At 39.0% G+C, this 15638-nt stretch overlaps 1 protein-coding gene across 5 annotated transcripts in view; it reads right to left on the bottom strand.

Moving 5' to 3' along the window:
* SPIDR (scaffold protein involved in DNA repair) overlaps window positions 1-15638 on the bottom strand; it is a 478698-nt gene that overhangs the window by 333146 nt on the left and 129914 nt on the right. For all 5 annotated transcript variants that reach the window (XM_057307780.1, XM_057307781.1, XM_044390348.3 and 2 more), the window contains one exon: window positions 3202-3446. In XM_057307780.1, the coding sequence (XP_057163763.1) occupies window positions 3202-3446 (245 nt within the window). The remainder of the gene's footprint in view (window positions 1-3201; window positions 3447-15638) is intronic.

The following is a 15638-nucleotide window of genomic DNA, read 5'->3' as shown; positions in this document are numbered from 1 at the left end:
TCATCACCTCACACTTGTTGGAATGATTATCATCAAAAAGGCAAGAGATAACAAATTATTGTTAAGATATGCAGAAAAAGGGGGCGCCTGGGTAGCACAGTCATTAAGCGTCTGCCTTCGGCTCAGGGCGTGATCCCGGTGTTAGGGGATCGAGCCCCACATCAGGCTCCTCCGCTGGAAGCCTGCTTCTTCCTCTCCCACTCCCCCTGTTCCCTATCTGGCTGGCTGTCTCTCCGTCAAATAAATAAATAAAATCTTTAAAAAAAAAAAAAAAGATATGCAGAAAAAGAATCTCATGGGCACTGTTGGTGGAAATGTAAGTTGGTGCAGCCACTATGAAAAACAGTATAGAGATTCCTCAAAAAATTAAAAATAGACTATATGATCCAGCAATCCCACTGCTGTGTATATATCTGAAGGAAATGAATCACTATTTTGAAGAGGTATCTGCATCCCCATGTTCACTGCAGCATTATTTACAATAGCCAAAAAATGGAAACAACCTGAGAGTCCACTGACAGATGAATGAATATAGAAAATGGTACACACATACACACACACACACACACACACACACTGACTGAATTATTATTCAGCCACAAAAAGAGAAGGAACTTCTGTCATTTGTGACAACATCGGTGGACCTTGAAGGCATTATGCTAAGTGAAATAAGTTAGACAGAGAAAGATACATACTGTATGATCTCACTTATATGTGGAATCTAAAAACAAAACAAAACAAAAACAAAAACAAACAACCCACCACAAACTCGTAGAAAAAAAGATTAGATTTGTGGTGACCACAGGTGGCGTGGGGGGCAGAACTGGAGGAAGGTGATCAAAGAATACAAACTTCCAGTTACAAGATAAATAAGTATTGGACATGTAACGTACAACATGAGGCCTACGGTTAACACTGCTATATGGTATACTGGAAAGCTGCTGAGAGAGTAGATCCTAAAAGATCTTATCACAAGGAAAAAAACATTTTTTTTTTTTTTTTTTTTTTTTTTTGGTATATATGAGGTGATGATGTTAACAACTTATAGTGGTCATCATTTCACAATATATGTAAGTCAAGTCATTACACTATACACCTTAAACAGTGCTGTATATTATTTATATTTTCATAAGACTGAAAGAAAAAAGAACAAATGTAAAAAGAGACTATTACTACTAAGAATGCAGACCAATTTTCTACTTTTATAAAGTAATGGGGTGGGTGGGTGACACAATAAGACCAACTGATAGAACTGACCACATAAAATAGAAACCTTCATACATTCTTGCCAAATACACCTCAATGTCAAACAGCAAAGGTAGTGGGGAAAAAAAAATTCAATTTTTCTTTGAAAGTATAGAAGCAAAACAATAATAAAAATTCTGACCCCAGTATATAAACTGTATAAAGAATGTATATGGTCAATTTACAAGAAAGTAAAAGGCTAACAATTCCTTCCCTCAAAAAAAAATAAAAAATTAAAAAATAAGGCCTCATGATTTTCTCATCAAGAAAAACCAAACCAACCAACCAAACAAACAAACAAAAAGAAAAACCAAATAAAACAAAACCATCAGATCCCCCGCACCCCCCTCTTAAGGCAATGTCAGCTCCATGGAATGCCCTTCCCCACACCTCTTAGCCATTCTTGATCCCTCGTTTCTGCTTTCTTTCCATAAAGTTTATCTTCTTTTGACATTACTTCTACTTTACTTCTTAGGTCCTCATCACACACTCCCCTACACAGTCAGGGCTTTAGTTGCTATGTCTCCAGGATATGCAACACTGCTCAGAACATAGTAGGCCCCCACGAGGGTTGGGGACATGGCTTTCTGTAATTGCGTGGCATCGACTTCAACAACAAAGACATTCAAATCCCTCTAATTTCTTCTTTTCATGTTCCTTCCAGAGATTAATACAAACCACCACCATTCTCTTTTGAGGCTTTAAGTTTCTCTACTTTGGGCATAAAGCCTGAGTTATTTTATGTTATAAACATATATATATGGTGAATAGGCATGAACCGACCCACCATGCTACACCCATTCCGCTAGACCCTGTGACATCCTTATACTTGTCCCTCCACTCCTACACTTAAGACAGGTCTCTCCTCTCCTGATGCCCCTTCCCTACTTCCTTCCCTGGACCACTCTGTCTCCACTGGGTCCTCCTCATTATTCTCTAAATAGTCCTCATCTTTCCTCTGTTGACTCCTTGAACCTGAGATCCCTTTCAAGCCACTAGCAGCTAATCTGCACATCTGACTTCTTGCCTGAAATCCCAGTCCTAGCAAAAGAATCACAGCACTGTCTCTACTCTTTGTCCTGGACACTCCTTGAGCCATGGGTCCCTGGTTTCCTCCCCTGCTGGTTCACTAACATTGCCACTGAGTACTCAGTACACACTGTACCTGCCCTCTCTTGACATAAACATTTCCTAAACAGATCCAAACCTGTGTGTTTTTCATTGCCACATTTACTCTTTCTACTGAAACTCCTTTTTGCCTTGAAACTCTCTACTAAGTTTGCTTTTGTGGCACTGCTTCCCACAAGTTCTCACTTTCATTGAAATTTTGTTTTCATTGTTTTGTTCTAATTTAAAACACAAAGAGACCATGTATTACACAGGATTGGGACACGGATCTTAGAAGGCATACTCTTATTCCCTTCACATGTCCTGCTTGACCCCCCAGTGGCCTGCCCCTTGTGGTTATTCATATACATACCAGGCAGTTTCCTATCTGTGTGTCTTTGCTCTCTTATACATCCTTGCATTTGCAAGTATTCCCTTGGACAATCTCTATAACCATACTTGTAAAATTAACCTGAATATATTTATTTCTCTTTCCATCTTCGTAATATAACTTATGCGAAAACAGGAATATGCTTTTACTTGTCTTAATTATCTAAGTATCTGGAATGCTGATGCTCAATAAAATTTGATAAACCCAAATAACCAATCCCACTAAGGAAAGCATTCATATAAGCTGTCATGACTGAAACAATCAATGCTTGACTTGGATAAACCGTTCCCTATATCATCTCCAGAAATTAGAACTTCTATAATAGCTTATCAAAGTTACAATTATATTGTAAATTTTCGTCCCCTACTAAACAAGTTTAAGTATTTCTAAATTAACATTTCAGGTATTTGGATTTTAAAGAAAGATAAAGAAAGATTTTTAAAAAGGTGTAATTTAACCTTAGAAGCTTCTTCTTGTTTGCTGATGTTTCTGGAGTCCTGGGAAATGTCTGTTTCTGAGGTGTGTACAAAACAGTCTCTGCAGATTTCACCCTCTGCTTTATAGGTCTCTCCATCATCTGTCTATCATCAAATCCAAAATCCATGTGGTATTTCGGAGAGGATTCTGAATCAATGAACACGACATTCTCTGAGTCCTCTTCCTTTTCACTATCTGATGAATATTCCGAAATTTCTGTAGAGCTCTGAAAAATATTAAAAGAAATGCAATTAAATTTGGATAACTCTTTATACAAGTCCATATTTATATATGCCTTTGCTCCATTCTCCTCTGGTAACATTCATTGAAATAACTTTGTAAATAGTTACTTAAAGGTTAAACTTTTATTTTGAAATTACTATCAATGGTTCCTATTTAAGAATATGAGTCATTGCCTCTTTTTACTAACAATTCCTAAAATGTTTCTTACTTTATCCTACTCAAATTTCTACTTCAACTTTTTTTTTAAAGTGGATTATAAAACAGGAGATCATATCACATAGCGAATCCTGGACAGAAGAATCAAAAAACGTTTTCTGTGATGTCGTCTGTCTTTACTTAGACACACACTAAAATATTTAAGTGTGGTAGGTATTTTATTTTCCCAATACTTGGATTCACAGGTCAGTCCCATTTTGTTCTAACATCAGCAACAATTTATCCTTCAACATTCTAATTTTCCAGTGTATTAGTAAGCTCTTCTAATTTAATACCTTTAAATTTTTTTAAATTTATTAAATGAAAACAGTACATTTAGTTGAAATGGATCTTCTGTACCCACTCAATTTGTAGGGTAGGCATGGGGTCCCTCATGAGGAGCCCTGTTTATTTTGATGGATCAACGTGGACTGTGTCCCTGGCACTGTAGCGGACACTTGGTTCAAGAGAGTGAATAGGAGACTGCAAGGGGTTAAGAGAAGAGGGATAAGATGAGTCTTCTGGGGGGGGGGGGAGATGGCGGAGGAGTAGGGGACCCTTTTTTCAGCTGGTACCCTGAGTCGAGCTGGATATCTACCAGACCATCCTTACCACCCACGAGATCAGCCCGAGACGTAGGAAGATACATCTGGATGTCTACAAATGAACATCTCCAGCGATGAGTATTGAGGTAGGAAGCAGGGAGCCCTGAATCCATGCACAGATATCGGAAGATGAACGGAAGGGGATGAAGCGCTCAGACTCGGCCACCGGGAAGCAGTATACGCCTGCACTGGGGAGCAGGCTGGATCACAGACTGGCACCCGCAGGAAAGCAGACTGAGACCGAGAGCCCAGGAACGCGCACGGGACCAGTCTGAAAATTGGAGCTGTGGAGCACTCAGTGGAACCGGACTGATACCAGGAGCTCGGAAGCACGCGCGACCAGACTGAAAACGGCAGCCCCGGAGCGCTCAGTGGAACCAGAATGAAACTGGAAGCTCCAGAGCATGCCCCTGTCCAAACTGAAAACCAGAGCTCCGGAGCTCACACTCAAACTAGACTGAAACCAGGAGCTCAGGAGCACCCACGCAACCACAATGAAAGCAAGCCAGAGCTCTGGAGTGCTCACGAGAACCAGACAGCTACTGTGAGACAGGGAGCGAATGCACGACCACACTGAAATCTGGAGCTCCAGAGCACGTGTGAACCACACTTAAACAGGGAACTCTGGAGCGTGTGCGGGAACTGGGGGCAGCTGGCGGTGTTAGAAGCAAAAAGGACAATGCCAGCCATGGAAGCCAGGACTGGGAGAGTGGCTGTGGGGCGCACATCCCGGGACACTGCAGTGTTTTTAACAGCTCCGACAGAAACAGAGTTAAAGAGGCCAGGAGAGCTCAGTGGAGAGCAGACTGCAATATCTCTGTTCTGAGAAAGAGGTTGGGATAGGGCCACTGCTGCTCTGACTCTCAGAAGAGTCACAGAAATCCACCAGGGAAAGCCGCCAGAGAACAAAAGCCCAGAAACACTGGTTCACATTGTGCAAATACCCACCACCCCCTCACAGAGGACGGGGCAACACTACCCAAACAGGGTTGCCTTAGTATCAGTGCAGCAGGCCCCTCCCCCAGAAGGCAGGATGAAAAATCAAGAAGGCCACATCCCTAAGGTCCCTATAAAACAAGTGCACACTACCTGGGTCCTGGTCAATAATTTGGGCTTTGGGCATTCGCACAACCTCTCCTCATCAGAATGACGAGGAGGAGGAACTCTCAGCTAAGAAAGGACACAGAGACTGTGGCCTCTGCCAGAGAACTGATGGATATGGATAAAACCAAATTATCAGAAATGGAGTTCAGAGTAACAATGGTCAAGATGATGTGTAGGCTTGAAAAAATATTAATGAAAATATTAACGAGAATATAGAATCTCTAAGGGTGGAAATGAGAGCGAATCTGGCAGAAATTAAAAATGCTATGAATCAAATGCAGTCAAAACTAGATGCTCTAACGGACAGAGTAAAAGAGGCAGAAAAACAAATGGGTGAATTGGAAGATGGGATGGTAGAAGAGAAGGTAAAAATGGAAATGTGGCTCAAAAAAATCCAATCTCAAGAATGTAGATTATAGCAGAATACTGACTCAATGAAACGTTCCAATTTCAGAATCATCGGCATTCCCAAGGGAGTGGAGAAAGAGAGACGTCTAGAAGAGATATTTGAACAAATCATAGCTGAGAACTTCCCTAATCTACCAAGGAAACAAGTATGTGTGTCCAAGAGGCAGAGAGGAACCCTCCCAAGGTCAATAACCACAGACCTACACCACGACCCATCATACTGCAATTCGCAAATATTAGATCCAAGGATACAGTCTTGAAAGCCGCCAGGGGGAAGAAAATCCTCACGTACAGAGGGAGGAATATCACAATAACGTCACACCTGTCTGCAAAGACCTGGCAGGCCAGGAAGGGTTGGCAAGGTATTTTCAGAGCTCTAACTGAGAAGAACATATAGCCAAGGATCCCTTATCCAGCAAGGCTGTCATTCAGAATTGAAGGAGAGACAAGGACCTTCCAAAACCAGCAGAAACTGAAAGAATATGTGACCACAAAGCCAGCACTACAAGAAATATTAAGGAGGGTTTCATAAAGGTAAAAAGACCCCAAGAGTGATACAGAACAGAAATTTACAATCTATAAAAACAAAGACTTCACAGGCAATATGACATCATTAAAATCAAATCTCTCAATAATCACTCTCAATGTGAATGGCCTAAATGCTCCCATAAATGCCAGAGGGTTGCAGATTGGATAAAAAGACATGACCCATCCATTGGCTGTCTACAACAGACTCATCTTGAACCTAAAGATACATCCAGACTGAAAGTGAAGGGATGGAAAACCATTTTTCATGCCAACGGACCTCAAAAGAAAGCTGGGGTAGCAATTCTCATATCAGACAGATTAAATTTTAAACTAAAGACTGTAGTTAGAGATACAGAGGACACTGTATTATTCTTAATGATGTATCCAACAAGTGGATATGACAATTATAAATATATATGCCCCCAACAGGGGAGCAGCTAGATACACAAGCCAACTCCTAGCCAGAATAAAGAGACATAAGGATAATAATACGTTACTAGTAGGGGACCTCAATACTCTGCTGTCAGCAATAGATAGATCACCGAACAAGAAAATCAACAAAGAAACAAGAGCTTTGAATGACATTCTGACCCGATGGACCTCATAGATATACACACAACACTACACAACTGAACAACAGAATACTCATTCTTTTTGAATGCACACAGAACCTTCTCCAGAATAGACCATATACTGGGTCACAAAACAGGTCTCTACCGATACCAAAAGACTGAGATTATTCCCTGCATATTCTCAGACCACAGTGCTTTGAAACTAGAACGCAATCAAGGAAAAATTTGGAAGAAACTCAAACACTTAGAAACTAAGAACCATCCTGCTCAAGAATGATTGGGTAAACCAGGAAATTAAAAATCAGCTTAAGCAATTTTTGGAGACCAAAGAGAATGAAAACACAATGGTCCAAAACCTATGGGACACTGCAAAGGCAGTCCTAAGGGGAAAATACATAGCCATCCAAGCCTCACTAAAAAGAACAGAAAAATCTAAAATGCAGTTTTTATATTCTCACCTCAAAAGCTGGAACAGGAACAGAAGCACAGGCCTAACACACACACAAGAAGGCAGGTAATCAAGATTAGAGCAGAGATCAATGAATTAGAAACCAGGAGCACAGAAGAGCGGATCAACAAAACTAGAAGCCAGTTCTTTGAAAGAATAAATAAGATCCATAACCCACTGGGCAAGACTTATTCAAAGGAATAGAGAAAGGACCCAAATTAATAAAATTATGAATGAAAGGGAGAGATCAAAACCAACACCAAGGAAATAGGAAGGATCATTAGACTTATCAACATCTTTATGCCAATACAATAAACAACTTGGAAGAAATGGATGCCTTCTTGGAAACCCATAAACTACCAAGACTGAAACAGGAAGAAATTGATTATTTAAAAAGACCGATTAATTATGGAGATATTGAAGCAGTGATCAAAAACCTCCCCAAAAACAAGAGTCCAGGGGTTGCGGACTCCCTAAACATTCCTGACAGAATTCTACCAAACATTCAAAGAAGAAATAATACCTATTTTCCTGAAGCTGTTTCAAAAAATAGAAACAGAAGGAAAACTACCAAACTCATTCTATGAGGCCAGTATTACCTTGATCCCCAAACCAGGCAAAGACCCCATCAAAAAGGAGAATTACAGACCAATATCCCTGATGAATATGAACGCAAAAATTCTCAACAAGATCCTAGCTAATAGGATCCAACAGTACATTAAAAGGATTATCCATCACAATCAACTGGGATTCATCCTTGGAATGCAAGGGTGGTTCAACATTCGCAAATTGATCAGTGTGACAGATCATATCAACAAGAAAAGAGTCAAGAACCATATGATCCTCTCAACTGATGCAGAAAAAGCATTTGACAAAATACAGCATCCTTCCCTGATTAAAACCCTTCAGAGTGTAGGGATAAAGGGTACATTCCTCAATCTCATAAAAACCATCTAGGAAAAGCCTACAGCAAATATTATTCTCAATGGGGAAAAGCTGAAAGCCTTTCCCTTAAGATCAGGAACACGACAAGGATGCCCACTCTCACCATTATTATTCAACATAGTACTAGAAGTCCTTGCAACAGCAATCAGACAACAAAAAGGGATAAAAGGTATCCAAATCGGGAAAGAAGAAGTCAAACTGTCTCTCTTCGCAGATGACATGCTACTCTATACGGAAAATCCAAAAGACTCCACCCCCAAACACTAGAACTTATAGAGCAATTCAGTAATGTGGCGGGATACAAAATCAATGCTCAGAAATCAGTTGCATTTCTATACAGAAACAATGAGACTGAAGAAAGAGAAATTAGGGAATCCATCCCATTTACAATAGCGCCAAAAATCATACGTTATCTCAGAATTAACTTAACCAGAGAGGTAATGGATCTATATTCTAGAAACTACAAATCACTCTTGGAAGACATTGAAGAAGACACAAAGAGATGGAAAAATATTCCATGTTCATGGATCAGAAGAATTAATATAGTTAAAATGTCCATGCTACCCAAGCAATCTACACTTCCAATTCTATCCCGATCAAAATACCTATGACATTTTTCAAGGAACTGGAACAAACAGCCCTTAAATTTGTGTGCAACCAGAAAAGTCCCTGAATCGCCAAGGAATTGTTAAAAAGGAAAAACAAAGCTGGCAGCATCACGTTGCCGGATTTCAAGCTGTACTACAAAGCTGTGATCATAAAGACAGCTGTGGCACAAAAACAGACACACAGACCAATGGAACAGAATAGAGACCCCAGAAATGGACCCTCGGCTCTTTGGGCAACTATTCTTTGTCAAAGCAGGAAAAAAATTCGGTGGAAAAAAGACAGTCTCTTCAATAAATGGTGCTGGGAAAATTGGACAGCTACATGCAAAAGAATGAAACTTGACCACTCTCTCACACCATACACAAAAATAAACTCCAAATGGATGAAAGACCTCGATGTGAGACACGAATTCATCAAAATTCTAGAGGAGAACATAGGCAGCAACCTCTACGACATCGGCCAAAGCAACCTTTTTCATGACACATCCCCAAAGGCAAGAGAAACAAAAGATAAAATGAACTTATGGGGCTTCATCAAGATAAAAAGCTTCTGCACAGCCAAGGAAACAGTCAAAAAAACTAAGTGGCAGCCCACAGAATGGGAGAAGATATTTGCAAATGATGCTACGGATAAAAGACTGGTATCTAAGATCTACAAAGAACTTCTCAAACTCAATACACGAGAAACAAATAATCAAATCAAAAAATAGGCAGAAGATATGAACAGACACTTTTCCAATGAAGACATATAGAGGGCTAACAGACACATGAAAAAATGTTCAAAATCATTAGCCATCAGGGAAATTCAAATCAAAACCACACTGAGATACCACCTTACGACAGTTAGAATGGCAAAAATTTACAAGGCAAGAAACAACAATTGCTGGAGAGGATGTGGAGAAAGGGGATCCCTCCTACATCGTTGGTGGGAATGCAAGTTGGTACAGCCACTCTGGAAAACAGTGTGGAGGTCCCTTAAAAAGTTAAATATTGAGCTACCCTATAATCCAGCAATTGCACTACTGGGTATTTACCCCAAAGATACAGACATAGTGAACAGAAGGGCCATATGTACCCCAATGTTCATATCAGCATTGTCCACAATAGATAAATCGTGGAAGGAGTCGAGATGCCCTTCAACAGATGACTGGATTAAGAGAGATGTGGTCCATATATACAATGAAATATTACTCAGCCATCAAAAAGAATGATTTCTCAACATTTGCAGCAAAACATGGACGTGACTGGAGGAGATAATGCTAAGCAAAATAAGTCAAGCAGAGAAAGACAATTATCATATGGTTTCACACATTTATGGAACATAAGAAGTAAGAAAATCGGTAGAACAAAGGGAAGAAGAAGGGGGGGTAAACAGAAGAGGGAATGAACCATGAGAGGCTATGGACTCTGGGAAACAAACTGAGGGCTTCAGAGGGGAGAAGCGTGGGGGAATGGGATAGGCTGGTGATGGGTATTAAGGAGGGCACGTTATTGCATGGTGCATTGGTTGTTAAACAGAAGTAATGAATCATGGAACTTTACATCAAAAACTAGGGATGTACTGTACGGTGACTAACATAATATAATAAAAAATTATTTAAAAAAATTAGAAAATAAAATAATAAAATTTTTAAAAAAAAAGAATACATTGAATGCAGACTATCCACGTGTTCCCTAAGCTGCTATAGCTAATACAAGGAAATTTTCAAGTCTATCCTTGCTCTCACATACTTATAATTGATTTCAAAACTGGAACAAGTAAGAACTAAACTACAAATACAAAGTAATATATGAATAATTCAAGACACGTTTGGCACAGCAGATACAGGTGTGGAGAAGAAAGATCACTTGGAGCAGTATAGCTTAAAAAATCTTTTACCAATAAAGGCAGCATTTGACTCCTGCATTGTCTCTGGCTCAGCCCTGCCCTTCACTAGCTGGTTACCTTATGCAATTTACTTAACTTCCCTATGCCTTTGTTTCCTCATCTATAAATTGGAGATATAATAATGCCTAACACATTAAGCGTTTAGTTAATGTTAGCTATCATTTTTAGCCCATACAGTAGTTAATGCAAGCGTTTGGTTTTAAATTTAATATGTTTTTAAGTTCGCACTTTATTTTCTGGAAGGTTTTTTTCCTTGATTTGTAGAAGGGTCTCTATGTAAAAGACAATGAGGAACACAACAAATAATGTCTTTAGCAGTCAATCAAAGATACAAACAATGCGTTAACTAGCAGAACAACTCATATTTTTTTTCACATAGGCATTTCCAAGAGGAAGCTAAAAGTAAAAACAAACACCCTTAGGAAAAGTTAACTAGAAACTATCACTTTACATATTGTAGTTTAGAACTCTCCTTGAGCTGATAATCCCTGAAGAATGTAGGAAGTCTCCTTACCTGGACACAGAAAGGAACTAAAGCTCACCAGACACCACATATGTTAGCCCAAGCCTGACAGTACGGAACACATATTCTTTCAGAACGGATGTGGTATGCATATACACAAACGTGTGTGGGTGTGTGCATGCACATTAGTGCAGAGGTGCATGTGTGCCTGGCACTGGAAGAAGGGGAAAAGTCAAAGGTAGGTCAGAGAAGTCTGCAGTTCATAAGCTTGTTTACATTTCACCTTTATATCACAGAATCCGATTAATAAGAAAGGACTATGAGTATTGGAACAAGAAAGACGGTTTTGAATTGCACCTCAGCTATTTGTTTTGTGACTTTGGATAAGTAACTTCACAGACTCTCCCATTTCTCAGTTTTTTCAAAAATCATATGATTCAATAGATGCAGAAAAAGCATTTGACAAAATACAGCATCCTTTCCTGATTAAAACCCTTCAGAGTGTAGGGATAGAGGGTACATTCCTCAATCTCATAAAAACCATCTAGGAAAAGCCTACAGCAAATATCATTCTCAATGGGGAAAAGCTGCAAGCCTTTCCCTTAAGATCAGGAACATGACAAGGAAGCCCACTCTTGCCATTATTATTCAACATAGTACTAGAAGTCCTTGCAACAGCAATCAGACAACAAAAAGGGATCAAAGGTATCCAAATCGGCAAAGAAGAAGTCAAACTATCTCTCTTCGCAGATGACATGATACTCTATATGGAAAACCCAAAAGAATCCACACCCAAACGTTTAGAAGTTATAGAGCAATTCAGTAATGTGGTGGGATACAAAATCAATGCTCAGAAATCAGTGCATTTCTATACATGAATAATGAGACTGAAGAAAGAGAAATTAGGGAATCCATCCCACTTACAATAGCACCAAAAAATCATATGTTACCTCAGAAATAACTTAACCAGAGACGTAAAGGATCTATATTCTAGAAACTACAAATCACTCTTGGAAGACATTGAAGAAGACACAAAAAGATGGAAAAATATTCCACGCTCATGGAATTGGAAGAATTAACATAGTTAAAATGTCTACGCTACCCAGAGCAATCTACACTTTCAATGCTATCCCGATCAAAATACCAAGGACATTTTTCAAAGAACTGGAACAAATAGTCCTTAAATTTGTATGGAACCAGAAAAGGCTCCGAATCGCCAAGGAATTGTTGAAAAGGAAAAACGATGCTGGGGGCATCACGTTGCTGGATTTTGAGCTGTACTACAAAGCTGTGATCACAAAGATAGCATGGTACTGGCACAAAAACAAACACATAGACCAATGGAACAGAATAGAGAACCCAGAAATGGACCCTCGGCTCTTTGGGCAACTAATCTTTGATAAAGCAGGAAAAAACATCCAGCGGAAAAAAGACAGTCTCTTCATTAAATGGTGCTGGGAAAATTGGACAGCTACATGCAAAAGAATGAAACTTGACCACTCTCTCACACCATACACAAAGATAAACTCCAAATGGATGAAAGACCTCAATGTGAGACAGGAATCCATCAAAATCATAGAGGAGAGCATAGGCAGCAACCTCTACGACATCGGCCAAAGCAACCTTTTTCATGACACAGCTCAGTTTTAACATCCAAAAATGGAAAATTCTCTTTGAAATATTTCAAGAATTAGAGATAATAGCTATTTATTGTGACTTATTTCAAGCACATGGAAAAGCATAAAAAAGATATAAAAAATATATACACTCCTCACCCTATCACCCTATGTCACATGTTATCAGGATGCAAATTACCCTTCATTTTATTTTAAATGATGCAGCTGACATTTTACATATCTCTTCTTGTTCCTGTTTTCCTCCTTCCTAAAGTAAAGCTCTCCTTCACTTGGCATTTTATTAGAGTCCTGTTTTTATCACAAACACACATATATAAACTGTATAGTATTATTTTGCAAGCTTTTATATTTTATATAAAATTATAAAATGGTGTCCTCTGAACACAGCTTTGAATGACGTATTTTTTATCAATATTGTTTTTTAATATTTATCCATGTTCACACATGTAGTTCTAATTCAGTGCTGCCCAATGCAAGAAACATGTAATTTTAAATTTTCTAGTAGCCACATTGAGAAAATAAAAAGAAACAGGTGAAATTATGATAATATATTTTATTTAACCAAATATATAAAAGGATTACTATTTCTTGTCTGACCTCTCACCAGAATCACCTTGAGAAGCTCCCTCACTATAACTCAAAACTCTTCCAGGCTCTACTCATTACCCAGTTCCAAAGCCACTGCCATATTTTAAAGTATTTCTTACAGCAGAATCCCACTTCTTGGTACCAATTTGTCTTAGTCAGCTCAGGCTGCTATAAAAAAATTCCATAGACCAGGTGGCTTACAAAATAGACATTGAGATCTGTGGAGACTGGGGAGTCCAAGGTCAAGGTGCCAGTCAATTTGGTTGGGGTTGAGAGCTCATCCTAGCTTGCAGATGGACACTTTCTTGCTGTGTCCTCAAAGGGCAGAGAGACAGAAAAAGAGATCTCCCACATGTCTCTCGCTCCCTCTTTTTCTTTATTCGAGGAGAAAGCACGTGAGTTAGAGAGTGAGAGAGAGCATGAGCAGGGGGGAGGGTCTGAGGGAGAAGCCGACTCACCACTGAGCAGGGACCCTGACACCAGGCTTGATCCCAGGACCCTAGGACCAGGACCTGAGCCGAAGGCAGACACTTAACTGACTGAGCCACCCAGGTACCCCTCTTCATGTCTCTTCTTATAAAGGCAGTAATTCCATCATGAGGGACCCAGCCTCATGACCTAGTCACCCCCAAAGGCCCCATCACCAAATACTATCCCAACTGAGAGGGCTTCAATATACGAATTTTGGGGAGGGGAACAAAATTCAGGACATAGCAATCTTCTTACACATTTTTAAAAGTTTTTATTTTAATTAGTTAACAAGCAGTGTTATATTATTTTCAGGTATACCATATACTAATTCAACAATTCCATATATTACCTGATGCTCATCACAAGTGAACTCCTTAATCCCCATCACCTATTTCACCCACCCCCACCATCCTCCCCTCTGGTAACCATCAGTTTGTTCTCTATAATGACTCTGTTTCTTGGTCTGTCTCTCTCTATATATTTTATTTTCCCTTTACCTCTGTTATGTTTCTTACATTCCATATATGAGTGAAATCATATGGTATTTCTCTTCCTCTCCCTGACTTATTTTTATTATATTCTGTACTTCCACTAATGTCATTTTTTATACCTCAATTAATATTCCATTCTATATATTTACATGCAGTATACATTTACATTGTATATATTTACATGGATACATCTTTATCCATGTATCAGTCATTTGTAGTTTTGCTTGTATTTCCCTGATGATGAGTGATGTTGAACATCTTTTCATGTGTCTGTTGGCCATCTTGATGTCTTCTTTGGAGAAATGTTTGTTCCTGTCTTCTGCCCATTTTATAACTGGATTATTTGTTTTGGGGTATTGAGTTTTATAAGTTCTTTATATATTTTGGATACTAACCCTTTATCATGTATGTCATTTGCAAATATCTTCTCCCACTCCACAGGTTGACTTTCAGTTTAATTGATTGTTTCCTTTGCTATGCAAAAGCTTTTTGTTTTGATTAAGTCCCAAAAGTTATTTTTTCCTTTGTTTCCCTGGCCTCCAGAGACTTACCTAGAAAAAAATTGCTACAGCCAATGTCACAGAGGTTAGTTACTGCCTGTGTTCTCTTCTAGGATGTATATGGCTTCAGGTCTCACATTAAGGTTTTTAATCCATTTTGAATTTATTTTTGTGTATGATGTAAGAAGTGATCTAGTTTCATTTTTTTACATGTAGCTGTTCAATCTTCCCAACACCATTTGTTAAAGGGACTGTCTTTTTCCCACTGGATATTCTTTCCTGCTTTGTCGAAGATTAATTGACCAAATAGTTAAGAGTTCATTTCTGGGTTCTCTATTCTGTTCCACTGACATGCTGTGTCTATTTTTGTGCCAGTACCATACGTTTTGAATACTACAGCTTTGTAATATAACTTGAAATCCAAAATTGTGATGCCTCCAGGTCTGCTTTTCTTTTTCAAGATTGCTTTAGCTACTTGGGATCTTTAGCGGTTCCATAAAACTTTTAGAATTATTTGTTCTAGTTCTATAAAAAATGCTGTATTTTGATAGGGATTGCATTAAATGTGTAGATTGCTTTGGGTAGTATAGACATTTTAACAATATTTGGAAACAATCTTTTTCCAATCCAGGAGCACAGAATGTTTTTCCATTTCTTCCGTGTCATCTTCAATTTCTTTCATCAGTGTTCCAGAGTTTTCAGAGTACAGGACAGGACTTTCATC

This window comes from Ursus arctos, unplaced genomic scaffold (assembly GCF_023065955.2).
Source record: "Ursus arctos isolate Adak ecotype North America unplaced genomic scaffold, UrsArc2.0 scaffold_6, whole genome shotgun sequence".
Classification (NCBI taxonomy): Eukaryota; Metazoa; Chordata; class Mammalia; order Carnivora; family Ursidae; genus Ursus; species Ursus arctos.
This window is presented reverse-complemented; position numbering and strand designations above follow the sequence as displayed.